Genomic DNA, 24309 nt, shown 5'->3' on the forward strand with positions numbered 1-24309 from the left:
TCGTGTGTGTTTCAAGCTCTAAAAATGGGTAAAAATAAATTGTTAAACGATACATGCATTTATATAGCATTTCCTGTAACTTTACCATCCATTAAAAAAAAAAATCTCATTAATCTTGTTTCAAGCTCTAAAAATGGGTAAAAATAAATTGTTAAAAGATACATGCATTTATATAGCATTTCCTGTAACTTTACCATCCATTAAAAAAAATCTTATTAATCTGAAGCCAGTTTTAATAAACCAGTTACTTCCCTATCTAAAGTTTTTTAGTTACTGTAAGTTATTAATTTTATGAATTGTTGCAAGGATTAGGCATCTGTGTGTTCTGTGAAGAGTTCTAAATGTAACATGTATGTTCCATGGACCCCTTGTGAGGTGCAGTAAGTCCCAAAGGAAAGTTGAGTCAATTTTTAAACATCTGTGCTTCTGCTTGAATATTGACCAAACAACTTCAAATTACGTGAATGATGCAATGGAAACACATCTCTAATGTAATCTGAATTGGTATTTTTTCTCTTTTTTTTTTTTCTTAACGATTTTCTTTATTTATTTGACAGAGCGAGATCACAAGTAGACAGAGAGGCAGGCAGAGAGAGAGAGAGAGAGAGAGAGAGAGGGAGAGAGAAGCAGGCTCCCTGCTGAGCAGAGAGTCCGATGTGGGACTCGATCCCAGGACCCTGAGATCATGACCTGAGCCAAAGGCAGTGGCTTAACCCACTGAGCCACCCAGGCGCTCCTGAATTGGTGTTTTTTGAAAAATCATTGAAACTGCATTTTAGTAGATATTTTCACGTATTGTGTTCTTGCAAATGGGACCATGAACCCTTGGGGAATCCCAGCTTTGAGACTCCTGAGGCTGGGTTTCCTGCCAGCTTTATTTAACAGCTAAGTTCGGATGCAAGTGCTGCATTGTTTGGGGTCACATCATAATTTCAGCGTCATGGGATTGAGCCCCATGGGGAGCTCTGTGCTCAGAGAGGAGTCTGCTGGAGATTCTTTTTCTAACTCTCCCTCTGCCCCTCCCCCCACTCGTGTGTGCATGCTCTCTGATCTCTCTTAAGTAAATAAATCTTAAAAAAGAAAACAATCCCACCATATTGTATAACAGTCTAGGTCCTTCTAGCCTGTGATGGCTAGAATCTTGGGTTTGGAATCCGAAGATATGATTTCAAGTCCCACTGTTACCCTTCCCTAGCAGCATGGGTGAATCACTTATGTTAATATCCTCTTCTTTCCTTCTTTCATCTGGTTAAGAGGAAGCCAAGAAAGAGTCAGGTATGTTCATCTGTTTTGCTAATTATTTACAAAAGCACATTATTATTTCATCTTCTAATTCTGCTAACCTTCCCTGGATTGAGAATAAACAGAATGCAAAGGAAAGAATGACACAGGAAACCATAAGATCAAGTGAGTAAGGAAAATTGAGCGTAAATACAGACAGGGTTCTCTTTAATTCCATGTAACTCAAATTATTTCTAATATGAATAATCAGGGCACCTGGGTGGCTTAGTCAGTTGAGTATGTCTGCCTGTGGTTCAAGTTGTGATCCCCAGGTCCTGGGATCGAGTCCCACATGGGGCTCCCTGCTCAGTGGGGAGTCTGCTTCTCTCTCTGCCTCTTTCCCTCCCCTCAGCTCATGCTCACTCTTTCTCCCTCCCTCAAATAAATAAAGTCTTCAAAAAATATAAATGAATAGTCAATATACTTCTGTAGAAAACAGGTACTATTGATAATACTAAAATTATTTCCAGTTCTTACAAAAAGGTATTATTAAATATATAGATGTCTTTGGGGTGCCTGGGTGGCTCAATCAGTTGAACGTCTGACTCTTGATTACAGCTCAGGTCATGATCCCAGTGTCCTAGGATTGATCCCTGCATCAGGCTCTTTGCTCAGTGGGGAGTCTGCTTGAGGATTCTCTCTCTCTCCCCACTATGTGCACACGTACTCTCTCAAATATTTAAAAAATATATAGATGTCTTTGAAATTGCATGTATGTATATGTATTTTATACACACATGTATACACACACACACACATACATACATATGTGAATGCACAGAAAATGAACTGGAATGATACACACCAAACAAAAGTGGTCATTCTAAGAGAGAGACTATGGAATGAAGGAAGAAGGGTTTTTTAAATTTTTAAGGATTTATTTTTTTAAAGATTGTATTGATTTATTTGACAGAGAGAGACACAGCGAGAGAGGGAACACAAGCAGGGGGACGAAGAGAGGGAAAGCAGGCTTCCCGCTGAGTAGGGAGCCTTGAGCTGAAGACAGACGCTTAACCACTGAGCCACCCAGGTGCCCCTAAATTTTTAAGGATTTTTGATGGATTTCAGTGTTGACTTAAAAAAATTAATGAGCATATATGACTACTTTATTTATATAACTAAAGATACTTTTTAAAAGAAGAGCTCTTTGTATTCAGTATTCAGTATTAAGTGGGAGGGGGTGTTATCTCCAGTAATCAACTGTTAGCTGTCATCTTTTATAGTTGGATCTATAGGTGGTTTTAACTTAGATTTGTGGGGCTCATTTTCTTTTTAGAGAGCTTATTTATTTATTTAAGGATTTATTTATTTATTTATTTGTGGTGGGGCGGGGGGAGAGAGAGAGCGAGCCCATAAGCAGGCAGAGTGGCAGGCAGAGGCAGAGAGAGAAGCAGGCTCCTCGCTGAGCAGGGAGCCCGATGTGGGACTCTATCCAAGGACCCTGGGATCATGACCTGAGCTGAAGGCAGTGGCTTAACTGACTGAGCCACCCAGGCGTCCCTAGAGAGTTTATTTATTTGACAGAGCAAGCGAGCAAGCTCAAGCAGTGGGAGCAGCAGAACCAGACTCCCCGCTGAGCAGATCGCCCAATGTGGGACTCGATCCCAGGACTCTGGGATCACGACCTGAGCCAAAGGCAGATGCTACCCAGGCACCCCTGGTAGGACTTATCTTCAGCCTGAGGAAGTAGGAGCGACTAAGCCAGACTTAGCCAGGCGGGAGTGAGGCATGAAGCCAGAACAAAAATGGATATGTTGGAGTCAGGTGAGATTGCTGCTGGAGAGGGTTAAGAAGGAGCCTTTGAGCCAAGGAGAAGCTCTGGCAAAAGCGTTAGGAGCCTTCACCAATTGTTCCATTGATGAATAGACAAAGCTCTGATAATTTATTTTTTTCACCAAGTGGCTGACTTCATCCTGGAGTATCTTTACAAAACTCTACATTGTTCTAATAGGACAGATAACAAATTGTTTCCCACCTGTGGGTTTTTCTTCGTGCCGGCCCTGCTTGGTGTTGCCTGGCTTTATTCTGTGACCAGGAAAGGAGCTGGAATTCTGAAAAGTTGCTTTAGCCAAATCCTGTGAACAATGGGGGCCTTGTTCAGGGTTATGCACATCAGCTTTTGGAGGAGTTTAATTCATCAGCTCAGATCTCTGCTTTTCAAATGCTGGCTCTAGTTAGCATTGTGCTCTCTGTGCTGGGGCAAGCCTGACGGAGGGGCAGGCACCGCTTCTTGTCTGCACGGCTTGAGACCTGTGCCCATTTCTCCTTACACCAGTGAGTGTAGTGTGCGCTGAGCCAGGCCTTAATGGTCCTGAATGGGCCACCAGTGAAACCAAAAGAGGGAGGCAAGCTTTCTTACCTGTTTGGCTTATCCATGGCTACACAGACATTGTTATAATTTCTAAGATGCCTAAGGATTGATTGCACAGTCTGCCAGAGGGGTACTAAGCCAAAATTCAGGAACTGGGAATGATGGTTACCTTTCCTCCTAGAGATGAAACTTCCTGAGAAGTTATCGGCTTTGCCTGGTTTTGGTCCTGGCCAAACATGAGCGAGGCCTGGAGCACATCAGCCCGTCCTGAAACTTATTCTCTGGTTGTAGATTTATTCCCCCCTTGAGATGGTAATGACTGAATCCCGAAAGGTGCTGTTTGAAAAAGCTACTGTCCGTGGTGTGTTAAGTGACGTCCTACCCTCTGGGAAGACTTGTGGGAAACTTCTTAGGACTTAGGGGATCCCAGTTCCACGTTTGGAGAAGTTGTATGGGGCCTGTGTTGCCTCATCATGCCGGGTAACTGATGCATTATGTTACCACGGTGAGCGTGTGGCTGCCATTTTCCTCATGTTTGTCTCCCTCTGTTTCCCTCGACAGAGCAATTTGGTTTTGATGCTGTGCCAGCAATCTCCTGACAATGAGCTACTGGAACTTGGAGAAAAGAAACTGTGTGCAGTACCGCAGGCATTTTCTGGTGGACAACAGTGTATTTCATGGTGAGCTGCCTTTTGTGTTTGTGAAGTTGGAGCTTTTAGTTTATTTCTGACAGCACTTTTATTCCAGCGCCCTGGATGCAAATATGGTGTTGTTGTTGGGTCGAACCAAGAGCTCAAGTTAACTCGTTTATGGATAATTTGCCTGAGAAGCAAATTGGTCTCATCCACTGGTCGTATCCCCTCCAGGTATAAGAAATGTGCCTGCCCCAATAACCATAATGGGGTTACCACTTTCTTCCTTACAAATTAGTTTAGATCAGTGCCTTTCCTCCTTTATGCTGTCAACTCCAATCCTATCCTTTCTGATGTCTGAAATTTTGGGAGGCTCAACCCATAGTAAGTGTTCAGTTAATAAATGCAAGTCATCAGTCTGCTTGTTACCAGCATGGTATGTGTGTACTGTCAGGCCACAGAGCCATTCAGAGCACTTACCTGTCATTCTCAGGTGGCCTTACTGCAGCCACCAATCAGAGAGGAATCGAGACTTGTCATTCCTCCCCGCAAACTAAGATGAATTGCTTTTCCCCTGCTGGCGTGTGTGTTTTGTGATACATAGTCAGGGATAAGCTCTGTCAATCCTGCTATCGGGATATCCTTGAGTGAAATTTATTTAAGAGTCAAAGATTTACTTGTGGTCAGTATTTTTGGAGCAATCTCCATCAAAAGCTGGGGGAGATGTAGAGGGTAGAGGGAGAAATTTCCCAGGGATCAGAGTGCTGTTTAACAATCCTATAATCTCAGCTGCCTTCGACTTTCCAAGTTTAGTTCTTCTTTCCTGATTTGGTGACAGACTATAATGCTTTATTATTGCTTTAAGTTAAGTTTAAGAGAAGCTCAGACTTACTTACTTTATTAAAGTACTTAAGAGTTGGGGACCTGGGTGGCTCAGTGGGTTAAGCCACTGCCTTCAGCTCAGGTCATGATCCCAGGATCCTGGGATCGAGCCCCACATGGGGCTCTCTGCTCAGCAGGGAGCCTGCTTCCCTCTCTTTCTGCCTGCCTTTCTGCCTACTTGTGATCTCTGTCTGTCAAATAAATAAATAAATAAATAAATCTTTAAAAAAAAAAAAGTACTTAAGAGGTTACAATTTTTTTTTCTTTTTTCACATTCATTATGCTATCCCACTATAGGACTTTTCTAGGGTAAGGAGTACTTTATCTCACAGGTCAAGAAAGGGAAGCAGAGATGAAATGACTGTCCCAAGTTAACCTAGTTAATTATTATCAAGGTCAAAACTAAATCCTGCCTCTACCTTTCCAGTCTGGCTCTCCTGGCATTGCAGTATCTTGCAGGTGAATGACTCCTTAGCAAAGGGGAGTTGTGACCTTATCCTGTGACCCTGAGTTCCACTCTGTTTTTCTGTGAACCTCATCTAAAGTTTCTGTTCATTGCTTCATCTGTCTCTCTCTCTCTATCTCTCACACAAACACAAACACACACACACGGCATTTGCTGTGGGGTATTTTCTGTTACAAGTTTTTATTTGTAATAAAAAAAGAACAAATATGGTAAGTGAAGAAACGAAGGAGTTAGAAAAAGTACCTTTATTTTTTCAAGATTTATTTTGCATCTAATTAGATAAAGTTCAGATTTAAGTGCTTTCATATAGTATTTTAGAATGCCTTTGTCCAGAGATCTCAAAGGCTTAACGACTTAAAAACAATTTTCTGTGCATTTTTATAGTTGGATTACCGCTTAGTATATTATCATATCATGCTGAAGGCTTGATGAACGCTCGTATTGCTTCGGTTCAACATCTTTGCACGGGTTAATGTTCATCCCTTTTCATGTGGAGGAAGCTGAGGTTCAGGGAAGTTGTGAAACGGTGATCTAAATTTCAAACTCTGATCTTTCTAACTCCAAAATGCCATTATTTCTTTTGTTCCAGACAGCTATCTCCCTTTTGGCAGAGAAATCAGCACTCAGAAGCTTAAGTTCGATCCAGGAGTAGTTGCTCTGCTATTAAGTAGCTGTGTTATGATGTGGAGCAAATGGTATAATCCTTTGAGAGCCTCGTTCTCTCCCTGTGAAATGAGCCTGCTGGTCTTGATGATCTCGAGGTTGTCTATAGTTCTAATACCTGAGATTCTATTGAAGTACTTCTGAGAATTACAACAGTAATTTTTGTGAGGTACCTTTTCACTGAACATGAGATACACAAGGGGGCAGTAGAATACTTAAAATATGAATTGGTTGCTTACATGTTAGAGCTACGGTTTTCAAGTAATTAGAGATACCAGATTTTCCCAAGATTGAAAGGATGAAAGCAAATTAGAATTATGATTGTATTCATTTATAATAAGGCAGTAGCTATAAGTATTTCTGATAGTGTAAAATACCATTTTGGATTTTTTTTTTAAAGATTTTTATTAATTTATTTGACAGAGATTACAAGTAGGCAGAGAGGCAGGCAGAGAGAGAGGAGGAAGCAGGCTCCCTGCATAGCAGAGAGCCTGGTGCGGAACTCGATCCCAGGACCCTGGGATCATGACCTGAGCAGAAGGCAGAGGCTTTAACCCATTGAGCCACCCAGGTGCCCACCATTTTGGATTTCTGTGCCTAAGGATATGTAATTTGGGAAACAGTGATGTCTCTACTCCTCCTCTTTGTTTACCTCTGCAAAAATGAACGTCTGTCTGTTAAGATAGGAACTTATTTAACTTAATGGAGATTTGTGAGGAGTCTTGTACATTTTAAGCCAGGGGAGCTCTAGAGACAGTATCTGTGTAGAGGATTTCAGAGCGTGCCTGAGAGAAGAGAGAAGGCAGGACCTGTTGGGTCAGAAATGTCTGATACCTTTGGAAGGGGCTTCTGGAATATGGGATGTGAGTTTGGATGCTTTTTGCCTACTTGGTTTCTCAAGCAGGATGCTTGGTTTCTCCCTGTTTATGCTGAGAGCTCTTCTCATTTAACCAAATCAATCCAAACAAAAAGAAAGAAAATCTGTTCCATTATAAACAGAAAAAAGCCACTTCTGCTGCAAGGTAATAGACTTTTAGACTATGCAGACTTTGTTGTGCAAATTGTGCTTGTTGGACTCCTTACATATAGGTTTAAGCAATAATCTGAGGAGGAAAGAGCTACATGAAAAATGGACGATATGGGCTACAGTGATCAATAAAAGTAAAAAATCACTTTTTTAAAAAAGTAAAACAGGGATGCCTGGGTGGCTCAGTCGGTTAAGCCACTGCCTTTGGCTCAGGTCATGATCCTAGGGTCCTGGGATCGAGTTCCGCATTGCCCTCCTTGCTCAGTGGGGAGCCTGCTTCTCTCTCTGCCTCTGCCCGCCTCTCTGCCTGCTTGTCCTCTCTCTCTGACAAATAAATAAATAAAATATTTAACATTATTTTTATTTTTATTTTTTTTAAGATTTTATTTACCCGTTTGACAGACAGAGATCACAAGTAGGCAGGAAGGCAGGCAGAGAGAGAGTGTAGGGGAGAAGCAGGCTTCCCGTCAAGCAGAGAGCCCGATGTGGGACTTGATCCAAGGACCCTGGGATCATGACTTGAGCCTAAGGCAGCGGCTTAACCCACTGAGCCACCCAGGCACCCTAAACAAAAAATAAACACACAAAAAAGTAAAAATAGTAACATTTGTAACAAAAAGTAACAAAAGTAATAAAAAAGCAAAAAGTAACATTTGTATACTGTTCCACAGTTCCAAAAGCATATTCATAGCCTCATTTTCTGAGTATGGAGGTGGTGGTATGTTTTCATTACCCATAAACCCACAACCCAAAGAGAAACACTGTTAATAGTCTGTTTCTGTCCAGTATTTTATCTTCTCTTTCCTCTTTGCAACAATGCTAATGGTAGGAATGGAATGGCTGGAAAAGTTAAAAAATGATCTGTATTGGCTGACAAAAATGACTTGGTTGAATTGACATGGTTCTGTGTTCAGTGATGAGAGCAGCCCTTATAGGAATTATGAAAATCTGTTTTTTATTTCCCACTCATCTGTCCTTTGCCCAGATTCTTAGGGAATCTAATGATCTGAAGGGACTGTGTACCTACTGAAGAAGTTAATTGCTGATGTTTGTCTGTACTTGGCTTTTATTCACCTGCTATGTTTGAAATAGGGGGGAAATATTTGGGCAAAGAATGATTTGTGTTATATGAATCTTTTTTTTTTTAAGATTTTGTTTTTAAGCAATTTTTTTAAAAAAAGATTTTATTTATTTATTTGACAGACAGAGATCACAAGTAGGCAGAGAGGCAGGCAGAGAAAGAGGAGGAAGCAGGCTCCCTGCCGAACAGAGAGCCCGATGCGGGGCTCGATCCCAGGACCCTGGGATCATGACCTGAGCCGAAAGCAGAGGCTTTAACCCACTGAGCCACGCAGGCGCCCCTTTAAGCAATTTCTTTACCCAATTTGGAGCTCGAACTCATAACCCTGAGATCGAGAATCACATGCTCTACTAACTGAGCCAGGCATGTGCCTTGGAATCTTGTTTTAACAGATTGTACTTCCACGAATTATTCTTACTTGAAAATTACCTACACTGTCTCCTGTTTCTCTTGGTTGTAGTGAATTGTGGCATTTTTTTCTGACTTGGGACAGATTCTTAAAAGCAGTAATCAATGTATTTGTAATTAATATATATAATTTTTTATGCACATACATTATTCCACACATTTGAGTTTCTTAATAGAATAAATTTAGACGTGACTTAACTTTTGTTTTTATGCACTGCTAGTTATAATTGTGATGTTGGAAAGAATTATTAATTGATTTCCTATAAATTATTATGGTATTCCAACTTACACTGACATTTATTTCTGTTGTTATCATGTTACAGTGAATGTTTCTGAATGACCATCACAAATCTAGAGTAGGAAGGTTTTGAACTGAATTATGAGTATCTCTTACTACCCAGGGATAGAGTGAAGGATAGTTCTCTTATTAAGTGTGTAATATGTCTTTTCAAAAAGTGCCTTATATGTATTCTTACTTTGCCTCAAGCAACCCTCTAATGCAACTAATTAACTTAGTTAATTAATGTAATGAATTGCTTTTTGTCTGACCTCCCTTTCTTGGCCAGAGGCCTTCTCAGTGATGGGAGTTTAGAAACTTGACTACCAGTTTGTAAAAGAAAGTAGACTTTAAGTGAAATCCTGGAGATTAGTTCTGTTTCTAGTTTCACTACTAACTTGTGTTGCCTTTGTCCCTTTGGGGGGGTCCCTCAGTTTCCCTCTCTCAAAAGTGAGCGTAGGGGTGCCTGGGTAGCTCAGTGGGTTAAGCCTTTGCCTTCGGCTCAGATCATGATCTCAGAGTCCTGGGATTGAGCCCCACATCGGACTCTCTGCTCAGCAGGGAGCCTGCCTCCTCCTCTCTCTCTCTCTGCCTGCCTCTCTGCCTGCCTCTCTGCCTGCTTGTGATCTCTGTCTGTCAAATAAATAAATAAAATATTAAAAAAAATAAAAAGTGAGCGTTTTGCCAGCTTCCAAAGTTCCCACTAGCAATAGTGCTTGAGGTCCCTGTGTAGTCAGACATCAGGATGGGTATGTAGTGAATGAGAGTGTCCTTCAGGCCAAGATGCAGGAAGGAAAGGCTGGAACAATGGTCATCAGAAGGAGGTAATATTATCATTTGACTGTAAACTTTGTAGTTAGTTTTGCACTGGCAGAACATTACATTTCTCTTTAGGGAGAAGATGTGTGTGTGTGCGCATGCACACGTGCACGTCCAAGCATGCATGCGCCCATAAACACCCGTGAGTTCTGACCATGGAGAGATTATTAGTTAGGACTGATACGCAAGCTTTCAGGACAAATGTCTTTATATTCAAAAAAGAAGAATGGAAAAGTTTACTCCCCCTACACTAGAATTCCATCTATACTGGAAAAAGAAGGAAGAATTCCAGGTCCTGCCTGGTGTATATGAAAGGACAATGAACTTACGCAGAAGGGAATTATGGTTCTCATTAATGAGGCTGTTTTATTAATGTATTATGAATTCAGCAGCAGCTTCTGGGGCTTGGGGGCATTACTAGATTTTATATTAGTGTCATTACTAAGCTTAATTTTTCCATCCAATGATTGTATAAACATCTTCTAGGTCCAGAAAATATGAGTACACATAGAATTACTATTAATGCAATGACAGTCAAAATTTTGCAAGCATCATTAAGCTGAAAAGTATTACCTCTTGGGAGCATGTGGTTGGCTTAGTTGGTAGAGTGGGCAACTCTTGATCTTGAGGTCATGAGTTCAAGCCCCACACTGGGCATAGAGATTACTTAAAAAAACGTATTGTCTCTTGGGAGAGAAACACTGCATGCAAAAAATTTCAAGCATGAGTTGAGAGAGAGGTTGGGAAAAAAAAGAAGATAGGTCATAAGGGAGAAAATGTATTGAGTCGTTTTTATTTTATTATTTATTCATTTTTTAAAAAGACTATTTATGTATTTATTTGACAGACAGAAATCACAAGTAGGCAGAGAGGCAGGCGGAGGGTGGGGAACAGGCTCCCCGCCGAGCAGAGAGCCTGATGCGGGGCCTGATCCCAGGTCCCCGAGATCACGACCTGAGCCGAAGGCAGAGGCTTTAACCCACTGAGTCACTCGGGTGCCCCCAGTCGTTTTTATAATAGAAGTAATTCTGGAACAGCCTCCCCCAGTAAATTCCTCTTTAGCCCACTTCTCAAGTTTCCCCTCCCCCATCCCTCATCCCCAAAGGATGGCCACCAAGGCAGAAGGCATCTAGTGAGGTATTCCTTCAGGTCTGTGATGTTCTGGTGCCCCTCGCAAATATGCCAGTGTTACTAAAGGCCTGGGCAGAAGCAGAACGAGCCTGACCTAGGTGTGACATGTTTCGGGGGCTGCCCTCCAGCTGGGTTGCTTTGGGTGAGTTTCTCCCTCTGGGATCAAGTTGCCATGTCAGCAAAATGCCATGATTTAGGACAAACGACTTCAACACTTCTTTCTAAGTGCTTGTGTTTAAAATTTTTTTATTTGATTTTTAACCTTCTCTCCTCATCCCACTTTAAGTGGAGGATAATTGGAAAATTTGCTGTGAATTAACTGACCAAATTGATTTACGCACTTTCCTCTTTCCGTTGTCGGGATAAATTACAGCCAGCCTTACAAAAGTGGATACTTATGTACTCGTTATAACACAACAGAAATAACCTTTTAATATGAGCTGTTACGAAACAAAATGGTTTTTTAGCTTTTTGGGAACATGTGCTATTCCTTCATTTCCCGGACTTTCAGAAAAATTCTCAAGGAAACTCTCAATGAAATGCTACTTACTTTACATTTTAAAATTTGAGGTTCATTTCTTTTTTGTATTTCTCTATGATGGACTTTCCATCTGTGGCTGGTTTATGACATATTCTCAATTGAGTGTAGCATATACAAGAAATTGTTTCGTTTTTCTCCAATGATTGCTCTTTTTTAAAAAAAAAATAAGATATTATTTATTTGTTTGACAGAGAGAGAGAGACAGCAAGGTGGGGCGTGGACAGAAGCAGAGGGAGTGGGAGAGAGAGAAGCAGGCTTCCCCGCCAAGCAGGAAGCCTGGCGCGGGGCTTGATCTCAGGACTTAAGGCAGATGCTCTCAATAGCTGAGCCACCTGGGTGCCATCTCCAGCAAATGCTTTTATTTTATTTTTTTAAAAAAATATTTTATTTATTTATTTGACAGAGATTACAAGTAGGCAAAGAGGCAGGCAGAGAGAGAGAGAGGAGAAAGCAGGCTCCCTGCAAAGGAGAGAGCTTGATGTGGGGCTCGATCCCAGGATCCTGGGATTATGACCCCAGCCAAAGGCAGAGGCTTTAACCCATTGGGCCATCCAGGTGCCCTCCAGCAAATGCTTTTAAAAAAGTACTCTTCGCAACATCTTGGGTGTATTCTATTACTTTCTGACTACTATTTGGTTGTTGAGGGTCTCATCTAATTTACAACATTCATCTCAAACTCCTTCATGTTCTGTCTCCTTCCTGACCTCCCTGGCACAGGCCTGAGCTGCCAGATTGAGTTTGAGGGTGGAGGCTCAGGGAACTCTGCTATACCTCTTCCCCTTGAGGAATTCAGGCCTGGCTCTTCAGGTTTTGGTAGAAGGAAGAGAGATGGAAAGCAAAGTTCTAGAAGCCACAGCCCGGCACCCGATTTGTCTGTTGGTGGTGGGGAGGTGATCCAGACTCCCTCTGGGTCCATCCTCTGTGAATGTTAATTTCACTTGGCCCCTCACCAGGGACTCTTTCAGAGAGGACCAGGACCTGGCTCCCTCCAACCCCACCCATTGTCTTTCCGAATTCCCTTTGACTGAGGCGTGGCTTCCCTTTCCCCGGGACACTGGGGGCAACTGTCTGGTCCTGGCCCTTTTCTTATCTCTGTGTTTGTTCACAAGATGTCATTCTGCCTGCTCTTTCCAGACCTACTGACTATAGTCTCTCTTGTCTCTTCTCACACTGTTAAATGGGTGACTCCCACAAGCCTATAGAAATCTCTGAATCATTCTTTGGTAGCTCTTCCCCGGCTTGTCTCTGGAGGGGAGGGGTACTTCCTCTGATTTCATTCCTCAAGACTGCCATCCTGGCACTCCAGGCTTGAGGCTGTACACAGAATAGGGGTTCAGGGAATGTGACTTTGAACGGGGAACGCTATCCCTTTAACCCCTTGGACCCCTCCACAGCCACTCTACTCTGGATTTTGCCCACTAAGATTTTGAATTTGGGTGACTTAATTTCCCCAGAGGTTCTGGTGTTCTTCATTGTATTTGCTTTGTGCAAGTTTATGTAGCTGGGTCGATCAGAACCAAGCAATGATCTAGATTCCTATAAGTCCGTGCTGAGTTGTCTCAGCCTCTTTTCCCCATTCGAGAATCTAATGATGGGGAGATTTTGCTGAGTAACTGAATCCACTGTGATATTTCTTGTTATGCTTTCTATGTCGGGGCTACTCACATTCTCTAATGACAAGGGGACGAAAAGATCTGGGTAGAGTGCAAGATGGCAAACAGAAGATCCGGATATTTGGGAAGCCCAGATGGACGAGAAGTAACAATGTTCAGTCTTTGAAGCTTTATTAAGCTTTAGTAGTTAGAAGTAATGAGCCTGTCAGTAACCTTTTCGACATCGGCCACAGCATCTTTTTCCAAGACATGTCTTCAGAGGCAAAGGAAACAAAAGCGAAAATGAACTTTTGGGACTTCATCAAGATTAAAAGCTTCTGCACAGCAAAGGAAACAGTCAACAAAACAGAGAGGCAACCCACGGAATGGGAGAAGATATTCACAAATGACACTACAGACAAAGGGCTGATATCCAAGATCTATAAAGAACTCCTCAAACTCAACACCCAAAAAACAGATAAACATGTGGGCAGGAGATTGGGTAGGAGACATGAACAGACACTTCTCGAAAGAAGACATAGAAATGACTAAGAGACACATGAAAAAATGTTCATCATCGTTAGCCATCAGGGAAATTCAAATCAAAACCACATTGAGGGTAGGAGAAGAATAAATGAAACAAGATGGGATTGGGAGGGAGACAAACCATAAGTGACTCTTAATCTCACAAAACAAACTGAAGGTTGCTGGGGGGGGGTTGGGAGAAGGGGGGTGGGGTTATGGACATTGGGGAGGGTATGTGCTTTGGTGAGTGCTGTGAAGTGTGTAAACCTGGCGATTCACAGACCTGTACCCCTGGGGATAAAAATATATGTTTATAAAAAAAAAAAAACAAAAAAACCCACATTGAGATACCATCTTACATCAGTTAGAATGGCCAAAATTAACAAGACAAGAAACAAGTGTTGGAGAGGACGTGGAGAAAGGGGAACCCTCTTACACGGTTGTTAGGAAAGCAAGTTGGTGTAGCCACTTTGGAAAACAGTGTGGAGATTCCTTAAAAAATTAAAAATAGAGCTACTGGGGTACCTGGGTGGCTCAGTGGGTTAAAGCCTCTGCCTTTGGCTCAGGTCATGGTCCCAGGGTCCTGGGATCAAGCCCCACATTGGGCTCTCTGTTCATTAGGGAGTGCTTCCCCCCCCCCTCTGTCTGCCTCTCTGCCTACTTGTGATCTCTCTCTGTTAAATAAATAAATAAAATCTTAAAAAAAAAAATTGAGCTACCTTATGACCCTGCAATTGCATTACTGGGTATTTATCCCAAAGATACAGATGTAGTGGAAAGAAGGGCCATCTGTACCCCAATGTTCATAGCAGCAATGGCAACAGTTGCAAAACTGTGGAAATATCTGAGATGCCCTTCAACAGATGAATGGATAAAGAAGATATGGTCCATATACACAATGGAGTATTATGCCTCCCTCAGGAAGGATGAATACCCAACTTTTGTATCAACATGGATAAGCAGAGGAGATTACCCTGAGTGAAATAAGTCAAACAGAGAGAGTCAGTTATCATATGGTTTCACTTTCTCATGGAGCATAAGGAATAACATGGAGGACATTAGGAGAAAGAAAGGAAAAATGAATTGGGGGAAATTGTAGGGGGAGATGAAGCATGAGAGACTTGACTCTGAGAAACAAACAGAGTTTTAGAAAGGATGGGTTTCGGGTTTGGGTGAGCCTGGTGGTGGGATTATGGAGGGCACGTATTGCATGGAGCACTGGTTATGGTGCATACACAATCTTGGAACACTGAAAAAATAAAACAAAAAAAACAAAAAAAAAAAAAAGAAGAGGAAAAGTTGATTTGGGGCACCTGGGTGGCTCAGTGGGTTAAGCCTCTGCCTTCCACTCAGGTCACGATCTTAGGGTCCTGGGACCTGACCCTGCTCAGCAGGGAGCCTGCTTCCTCCTCTCTCTCTGCCTGCCTCTCTGCCTGCTTGTGATCTCTCGCTCTTTGTTAAATAAATAAATAAACTAATAAATAATCTTAAAAAAAGTTGATTATGGTCATAGGTATAATTAATTTAGAACCAAGCTTTTTTAATTATAATTTTTAATATATTTTTATTAAATAGATAAACATAATCATCAACTGCAATTACTACTTATGTTTCAATAAAAGTTAAATTATGAAAAGCAAAAAAAAAAAAAAAAGAAGAAGTAAGTGAGAACCATGGCAGCCCTTCCTGTTGGACTCAAGTTCTTTCTCTTAAACCGTGGCCGTTGGGAGTCCAACCAAGCAGAAAGCCCCTTGATTGTTTTATTCCTTTATGCTTGGGAATACCAATTTTCTGATTACTAAATTAGAAAGAAGAAATAACATGTCTAATAAACAGTCAACGTTTCCTTCAGATTTGCAGACTTCTCACATTTTAAATGGTTGCTTATGAGAATTATTTCCCCTTAGACCGGTGTTACAAATTTAAGCCTTTGTTCTTTAAGCTGCATTTCCATAATTATAATTAATTTTCCCCTGCTCTCTCATTTTCCCAATTGTCTTTTTCTACTCTGTGCCTAATATATGCACAGAGATTGATGGGAGGATGAAATGTCTTTCCATGAGTAAATTCAGGGTTCTTTTAGGGCAACATAATTATTTCATTTAGTTGCACACGAGATCCAGGTTTTTTTTTCTTGGACCACAGTAATCATTATTAGCGATTGCATTTGTAGTCACAAAACCTTGCTATTTCACGTCTATCAAAACAGGTTAAAAAAATGCAAGTTTGTCTTTTTGTACTGTGTAAATGAAAAGTCACCCCAGAGGCTCTGTGATACTTTGTATTTTCTTAGGACTCGTTTCTCTCAGCAAGTGTGTCTGAGGTTTTTGTAAGTTCCAACTCTTGGTGTCAAAGGGGTATTCAAATTTCACACTTAAGGCTTGTTGGCTTAGTGTGAAGTGGTTTCACCCTCCAACAGCTTCCACTCCTGTCCACACGCTGGTAGCTCCCAAGAGTGCACTGTGGCTTAGACAGCCCCTTGGTGCTCCTTACCCTGATGTCTACCCTCTCACCTGACACGACTGATGCTGTCCAGGTCCTGTGACCCCACTCCCCAGATCCAGGACTCCCTCTTTGGTGCCCGTCAGCCTTGCCAGCCTCAACCTACTCTTCCCCTCCCTCATTATGCTGCGGCTCTGCTGATCTTTGCATTTTTTGCTCACAAAACTTACTTCTTCATTTGTCTAGCTTTCAACTCCTCCTTCAGACCCCAGAGGGAAGGTCCTTTCTGCAGGGAAGCCTTTCTGACCTCCCAGCCTTGGCCAGGCCCTGTTTTAGGCTCTCCTGTCACCATAGGCTGTGGCCTCACTGCCATTCCTTCTAAGGTCCAGGAGAATGGAGACTTCTTTGGCGTCTGTCTCCAGTACATAGTAGCGTGCACTGCATGCATTATAGTAGATGCTTAGTAAAATGCTGCTGAATGAATTTATTCCTTTAAGAAGGGAGATAAGAACCATCTACTCTTTCATTAGTTTTGCACTCTGAATTTGGCTCCTAATCTTTGTGCTGTGGAATGTATCCCTTCTCTGGCTGCCATCCCTCTTCTCTCCTTTGCTCATGCTTTTGCTGTGGAGAACAAAAGAATACCCATAAACCATCTCTTCCTGAGATTGAGAGGGAAAAGGTCACTTCTGCTGAGAATCCTAGTATGCTTTAGAAAAGATGATTACAAACGTATCATGTCTTGAAATGGAAAAGGACAAACTCATTTCTTTAAAAGAATTTTGGACCTTTTGCATTCATTTAATACTGCTTTCTGGAATTTCCGCGTTGGCTATATGTGTGTGGAGTTTATTCAACTCTGAATATGGAGGTTTCACTCATTAAAATAACACTATCAGTAAAACCTGCCTAATTGCAGTGTTTTGCATACTATTAAAATTCTCTGCTGCCTGTGTCTAAAAAATCTTCAGTCCACAGAACTGAGGGTTGTCTGTGGGCTAATTCTTAACCCCAGAGAGGATCGCATAGACCTGCTCCAAAACAAAAGCACCAGTTGCCTCCATAAAAGAGGAGGATAGGAGGCCTGGGGGTACCTGAGAAGAATAATCAAACAGCATATTTAAAACTTAAGGAAATGCACCTTTATTTCAGATTTACAAACAAGAAAAGTGGTTCTCATCTAGGCCTTTCATCTGAGAGTCCCCAAGCAATATAAGAGTACGCTCCTGACTTCCAGGATGCAAAAGTTACTCAGAAACAACACCTACATGGGTAAGATAAATGTAGAATTTGTGAAAACATTCTTTTGGTCCAATTTTGTTCTGCCTATTTCTGATCTTGGTCAGAATATGTGCCATATCACAGAGTTCTTTGAATGTTTCGTATTTAAATATAAAAGGTGGCGACTTATGCTCAATTAGAAGGGAGAACGGTGAACACATTTATTATTTAGTTCCTATTTTTATTCCTTGCTAACTTGAAATCGAACATCGATGTACATTCACAAATGACCATTCTTTGAAATTACACCGGTGTCAGAATTTCAAGGTATTGTGCTTTTAATCTCGCAGGAGTTTATCTCTGGATGTGGAGATTTGTATTAATTAACTCTTAGAGTCAGTGGTTCCCAGCCTTGTCTGCACATTGGGATCATCTGGGGATATAAAACTGTTGTGTATGACCCCCTCGGAGATTCTGACCTAATTGGTCTGGGGTGTGGCCAGGGTATTAGAGAAGTTTTAGAACTCCCCAGGAGAGGCCACTGGGCAGCCAATTAGATTCTGGTGGGTTGAAAACCCCAGGCTTAAGGTGACAAATACATAGTCCCAACAGAGCCACAGTATTCATGAGTTTGCTAAGGATTATTTTCTGTGATAGCCTATATTGTACTAAATCTTAAAAGTATGGGAAGAGGAACATTTGATAAGGCAGCTCTGGATACAAATAGTGTGAGTATAGAGGAAGCAGGAAAATGGAGAATGGTCATTTATGCTTGGGATTTTGTGGATGCTGGTTTTCTTTAAAAATTTTTTTTTCCACTTTATTTTTATGATGATAGCAATATAGGCTCACTGTAAGAGAGCTGGAGAGTACAGAAAAGACCAAAGAAACAGGAAAAACAATCGATAATCTCAGTATGTGTTTTGTTTTATTTTATTTATTTTAAGCAGGCTCTATACCCAGTGCGAGGCTTGAACTCACAACCCTGAGATCAAGAGCCGCATGCATGCTCTACCTGCTGAGCCAGCTAGGCACCCCTCGGTGTGTGTTTTATGCTGGCACATTCTTAAAATGATTTAACAACCAACATTAAGTAGCAATTCTCAACTCTGGTTACACGTTCGCATCTTCTGGGGTGCTTAAAAAATAGTGATGGTTGGGTTCTACTCCAGTCTTGTAAAATAATCTCTTGGGTTTGGGACCAAGATGTCTTCTCCATTCATTCATTCCTTATATCCACATTTTTATCTGTGTATATATAGCTATGCCTCTATATCTCTAGTCTGTTTATCTTTAAGCGATTTTGATGTACTGGGAGGGGTGAGAATCAATGGTCTAATGTTGCTGATTGACTGAAACATTGATGTCCACTATATTAGGTATTAGTTTACATGAAAATCTTGATTTTTATGCAGATGGGGGCAAGTGATATGCTCACCTTCATATCAGTATTTTCTTTCCTAAAAGATTTATTTCGTATTTTATTTATTTGTTAATTAATTTATTTTTAAAGTTTTTATTCATCTCAGTGGGGGGAAGGGAGAGGACACAAACAGGGGGAGAAGCAGAAGGAGAAACTGACTCCCCACTGAGCTGGGAGCCTGACAACATGGGGTTCGATCCCAGGACCTGGAGATCATGACCTGAGGCAAAGGCAGATGCTTAACCATCTGAGCCATCCAGGTGCCCCTCATATTCTTTTTAATACCATGTTTTCTTAGTGTCCTTAAAATGTGGTTTGTCTCATAGCCAATAGATCTGTTTGTTAAACGATACAGAAATAAACCTTTGAGTATTAACTGATCTCACAATGTTATCCACGGCCTCCTGGTGGTGAACAGAAATACTTTGGGAGGGTTCTTAAGAACAGGCAGCAAAGAATATAAAAATAGCATTTTGTTTTGATTAATCCATGATGAGGACTACACAGTTCACAGCAGGATAATTAAAGAGTTGATACAGAAGTAAATATGAAACACAGGAATTGCAGGAACAGTGCCTTCATTTGGAGTAGCTCAGATGTAACCCTGTCGATCTTGGTGAAAGGGGTACCTAGAGACCTGGAGAAGCACACACATTTTCTTGTAGAAGGCAAACTGTGTCAGACATCTGTTCTCCTTTGCGTGAGAGAAAACCAATGCTGGGGACCCCTTTGTTATTCCTAGAAGTTTCAGAGTTAGGAGAAATCTTGTCTTAGATTACTCTTATGTTGCATGATACCTCCTTCTTTGTACGTGGGGTTCTTTGGGGGCCACAGAGAGGAATTTGGAGCTGATGCTAAGATAACCAAGTTTAGACCTATCAGGAGGAATCAGTGGATTCTACACTGGCATATTCTTGGGGCACCATCAGGAAATTTTAGGGTTGATCCTGAATCAAAGTTGCCTCTAGAATTCGCAATGGTTGTTGTTTTTCTAGCTAATCTCTCTTGAGTCTTTCAACAAGACAGTTTTACAGATAAAACTCAGAGAGGTAAACAATTAGCCACAAAACACATTGTTAGATGATGGAGCTCAAACCCAGGTTTGTCAGCTGCTGCTTCTTCCATTGTGGTACAATGATGTGTTATACAAACTTGTTTCTTTTAAAGCAACTCAGATGTGGGTTTGAGTGTTTTAGAAGAGCTTCAAGACTCTCTAGAGGCCACTAAAGGACTCCACAGAGGCACCAATGTGAGTTACCTTTAGGCTGAGAAAGGCACTTAGAGAACCAGGTAGGTGTGGGGGCTGGGAACTGGTTGGAAATGGAGCTGTCCTTGGGGTGTGTTGGAAATCCTGCATTGAACTCTGCATTTTTAACAAGATTCCAGGTGATTTGTCTACACTCTGAAATGTAAGCAGCGTTTCTCAGAGAGATCCATTGGGCTTACGTGTGAGCCCTTGGGCACGAGGGGTTAGTTCCAACCTCCAAGGAACAGGTTGGAGAGGAGGGAGTTAGGGGGAAGGGAAGAACTGTTGCCCACCAAACAACACATTTAGAGAGTGGAAACATGTGTGAGGGGGACAGCTAAAGCCAGAGACCCCAAAGGCTATCCCAATGCTCAGATTTCCAAGTGAGAGACATGAGGGCTATAATTTTCTTTGTAGAATGGACTTAAAAATGTGAACTTCCAATGTCTAAAACCTAGGAAGATACAGCTAAGGACATAAGCAGTACCCTGGTCTGCAGTGACGCCTGATGCATCAGGACCAGGAAGGACTTGGGAAACTATCTGACTGAGGGATTCTTTTTTTTTTTTTTTTTTTTTTAAGATTTTATGTATTTATTTGGCAGAGAGAGAGATCACAAGTAGGCAGAGAGGCAGGCAGAGAGAGGGGGAAGCAAGGCTCCCCACCAAGCTGAGAGCCCGACGTGGGGCTCGATCCCAGGACCCTGAGATCATGACCTGAGCCGAAGGCAGAGGCTTTAACCCACTGAGCCACCCAGGCGCCCCTGACTGAAGGATTTTAAACCGAACCCACAACTGGACTTTAGGACATTAGTGAAATCACTGAACATTATTCAAAACACTCTTAGGTATATACATATACTTTTGTGCAACCTTCTATGAACACAGTCTTTAGTGTTTATCACATTTCAAAGTAATCTGATGTGAACGTCTGACTAAAACCGATCCCCTGTTATAGAAAAGAAGGTGACTGGTGCCTATTCATACCAGTCGGCTATTGGGAGAGTTAATTCTAAATGCCAGCCTTTTCCCTTTCCACCTCAACCGGCCTTCATGATCTGAGCTAAGCATTATGAAATGCTAAGTGGATTTTCTGTGGCATAAATCTTGTAAGTCTCTGCTTTTTCTGATTATTGGAACTGGTTCGATCTTAATAGCATTGGAATATTGTGACATAAAAGGAGTTTTACTTGGAACCATTTCAAAGCCTCTGTGTATTGGCCAGGTGAGTATGAAGATACTCACTGCAGAACTGCTACAGGGCAGAATGTTCTGGGCATTAGCCTTGTTCGGCGCATCGCTGAGGGCAGCAGGGTTCCATGACAGAGGGCTCTCTCTACCTGGTGGCCTCCAACGGACTTTCGTGTGTGTCTGTGTAGCTAAAAAGTGATTATGAACTCTCTGTGGGGAGCCAGGTGCTGAACTTTACAAACAGAGTAATATAATCCATGTAGCATTTAGATCAGGTAATGATTTCACTATCTGGTAATTTACTGTCTGGTAAAGCATTGACTCCATGAATCCAAAGGACATTTAGAACTTTTTCATTTCTAAGGATAAAGCTTTTAAAGCTGCTGCCCTGTAAAACCACGGATGAATGGCCTTTACTTGTGGAAGTTACCTTGCTGAGGTGGGCCCTCTCGGCATCTACCAGAAAATAATGCGGTACCCAGATCTTTGTGAATTATGTCCAGGTCAGGAGGATGATTTTTTTTTTTTTTTAAGATTTTATTTATTTATTTGACAGAGAGAGATCACAAGTAGGCGAGAGGCAGGCAGAGAGAGAGAGGGGGAAGCAGGCTCCCTGCTGAGCAGAGAGCCTGATGTGGGACTCGATCCCAAGACCCTGAGATCATGACCTGAGCCGAAGGCAGTGGCTTAACCCACTGAGCCACCCAGGCACCCCAGGAGGATGGTTTTTGACAGACAAATACTTAGTATCTTAATTTGCGGCCTGTGTTTGAGACCAGCTTTCATAGATGGATGTTCCTATTTTAGCTCCTGAGAAACCATCTGGGAAATAATATTCTCATAAGCCTCTTATTCTGAATCTTTAATTATATTTTTGATCCCCTATCCCTTACCATTTGTCCTAAATAATATAAATCAGTGCAGAGGTTTAATATCTGGCAACTATAGGCACCATGATGCTAGTCATGTATCATTTCTTTCTTGGATACGTAACAAGTTCTGCATATAGTATAGTACTAATTTATTTCTAAATTAGATTAATTTATATAAAGAGATAAAGTGTTATTGGTTTCTTATTTTATCATCCTTAGTATTCATGAAGAAGCAATTCTTTCCTCTTTTCTCTAAGGTCTTTAACAAAATTAGCCTTTGTAACCATTTTTGTGCTAGTTGACTGTGAATGAGAAGAACTAATGAAACAGAAAATTAAAATACTTTTGATGTTTTAATTTTAATACTAATCATTAATCTACACTTCATAGTTATTTTCTCATTGATAAGTTTATGGCTTTAAAAAGCGTTTCTATGTTTTATAATTTTTTTTTTTTTTTTTTGCTACAGGGCTTTAGTAGATTTTTGCAATTCTTACTATTTGTATACCTTGTCAAGGAACAAGAATCTTGGCTGCCAAAAATCAACTTGATTCTTGGCAGAAGGCTTATTTGTGTATGCTTCCAAGCATTTCACTGCCCATGTGTACTTTTTTTTTTTTTTTTTAAAGTTAAACATAGGCCATCTTGAATATATTTTCACCTTTAGGAGAATATGCATTTTTCTATGAGTCCTTTAGAGGGTGGTTGTATACAATAATATTCCTGCTATTTTGGAACTAAAAGCCCTGAAATTGTTGTGTAGAATTTTCAGGGCTGGAAAAGACCTCAGGGATCTCAAGAAAATTATTTAATGCAGCCAGCTTGCAAGATCCTTCTAGAATGAAATCTCTAGAGAACAGGGAATTTGACTTTAGAGCCTGGCACGTGAGAGACATCCAGTCAGTGAACGAATTAGTGACCTCCTACATTCCGTCAGGGAGGCTCCTGAGGTGTGGGAGGTGAAATGGCGGGCCTGAGGGGAGTTTATCTGAACTGTTAGCAGGTGACAAGAACGAAGTCTCTTTTGCAGGGTGTGTTATACACATGCCACACTGTGTGCCTGTATTCACACACTTCTTGGTCTCATGCTAAATAGAGGCAGCTTGTTGGTTCCCGAGTGCTGGTGTAACTATCAGCCTTCTGTTCCTGCCTGTGGTCCTTATTCCTCAAGCTAGTCTGAGCACAGGGTGCTGCTTCCTTTTCTGCTTCCGGCCTTAAATGTTTGTTGACCTAGGCTCTATGCTGGGGATTCGGCAGTTAACAAAGTAAAATGATCCCCATCTGTAGAGAGTTTCAGCCTTGCCTCTCTTTTGCTCTCCTCTTCCCTACCTGCTCCTTCAAAGCTCACATGGGACCTTTATGTGATGGACGCTTTTTCTTTGGAAATAATTTTATCCTCACAGAAAAGTCGCAAGAATAAGAATACAACAAAGAAACTTCATCTGTCCAGATTTACTTACTGTTAACCTTTATACCATTTGCTTTCTCATTACAGACTTGCATACTCACTCCTTACACATACACATGCACACTAAATTATTTTTTCTGAATAATTTGAGAATAAATTACATACTTCATGGTCCTCTGCTCCTAAATACCTCAGTGTATATGCCCTGAGAATAGGGATATTACCTTATATAATCATGGCACAAAGTTATCAACTTAAGTAGATTTAAAATTGATAAGGCCTTTAAAATTTTTTTAATGTCCTTTATTTTTGAACTTTTTTTTTTTTTTTTTTAATCTGATCTCTACCGGGAAATAGACCTGGGGGAAGGAAACTAGCAAACATGGAAAAAATATTGTGACATCATAAAGACCAGAACTGAGGCTGGCCTGATCTGTGCTTGCTTGATGCTCTGCTGTTGCCACTTTGAAATTCTTTATTTTTGGAAAAAGTCTCGTATTTTCATTTTTGCATGGGACCTGGAGATTATGTAGCCCATCCTGCCTGGCATACCTGAATCTGATTTTGTAGGTAGTGTTGTCGATAAGGAATCTGAGGCTGAGAGGGATTTAAAATAATTTGGCTCAGGTTGCTGAGCTACTTGGTGGGCAGAGATTTTGAATTTCAGTCTTTTCAATTCCATATTCTCTGACTGTCTTGTCGCTTTCAAGTATTCCGTGTCCCCTCCTCTCCCTGCCCTGTGTTAATTATTTTGGATTTAGAATTGTCCTTGCTCCTTTTCTCCTCAGGAACTTTACCTTCTTTTGGCACCATAGGCTATTTCTCTTTTTTTTCCCTAAATTGCTGGGCTAAAGTGCTCACTAGAAGTCCA

The 24309-nt window shown here is 41.3% G+C and overlaps 1 protein-coding gene across 5 annotated transcripts in view; it reads left to right on the forward strand.

The window, feature by feature from the left end:
* Positions 1-24309, forward strand: part of PLCH1 (phospholipase C eta 1) — a 216306-nt gene that overhangs the window by 28834 nt on the left and 163163 nt on the right. For all 5 annotated transcript variants that reach the window (XM_059391691.1, XM_059391692.1, XM_059391694.1 and 2 more), the window contains exon 2: positions 4154-4272. In XM_059391691.1, coding sequence (XP_059247674.1) covers positions 4194-4272 — 79 coding nt within the window. In that variant the 5' untranslated portion in view covers positions 4154-4193. The remainder of the gene's footprint in view (positions 1-4153; positions 4273-24309) is intronic.

Source organism: Mustela nigripes, chromosome 2, assembly GCF_022355385.1.
Source record: "Mustela nigripes isolate SB6536 chromosome 2, MUSNIG.SB6536, whole genome shotgun sequence".
Lineage (NCBI taxonomy): Eukaryota > Metazoa > Chordata > Mammalia > Carnivora > Mustelidae > Mustela > Mustela nigripes.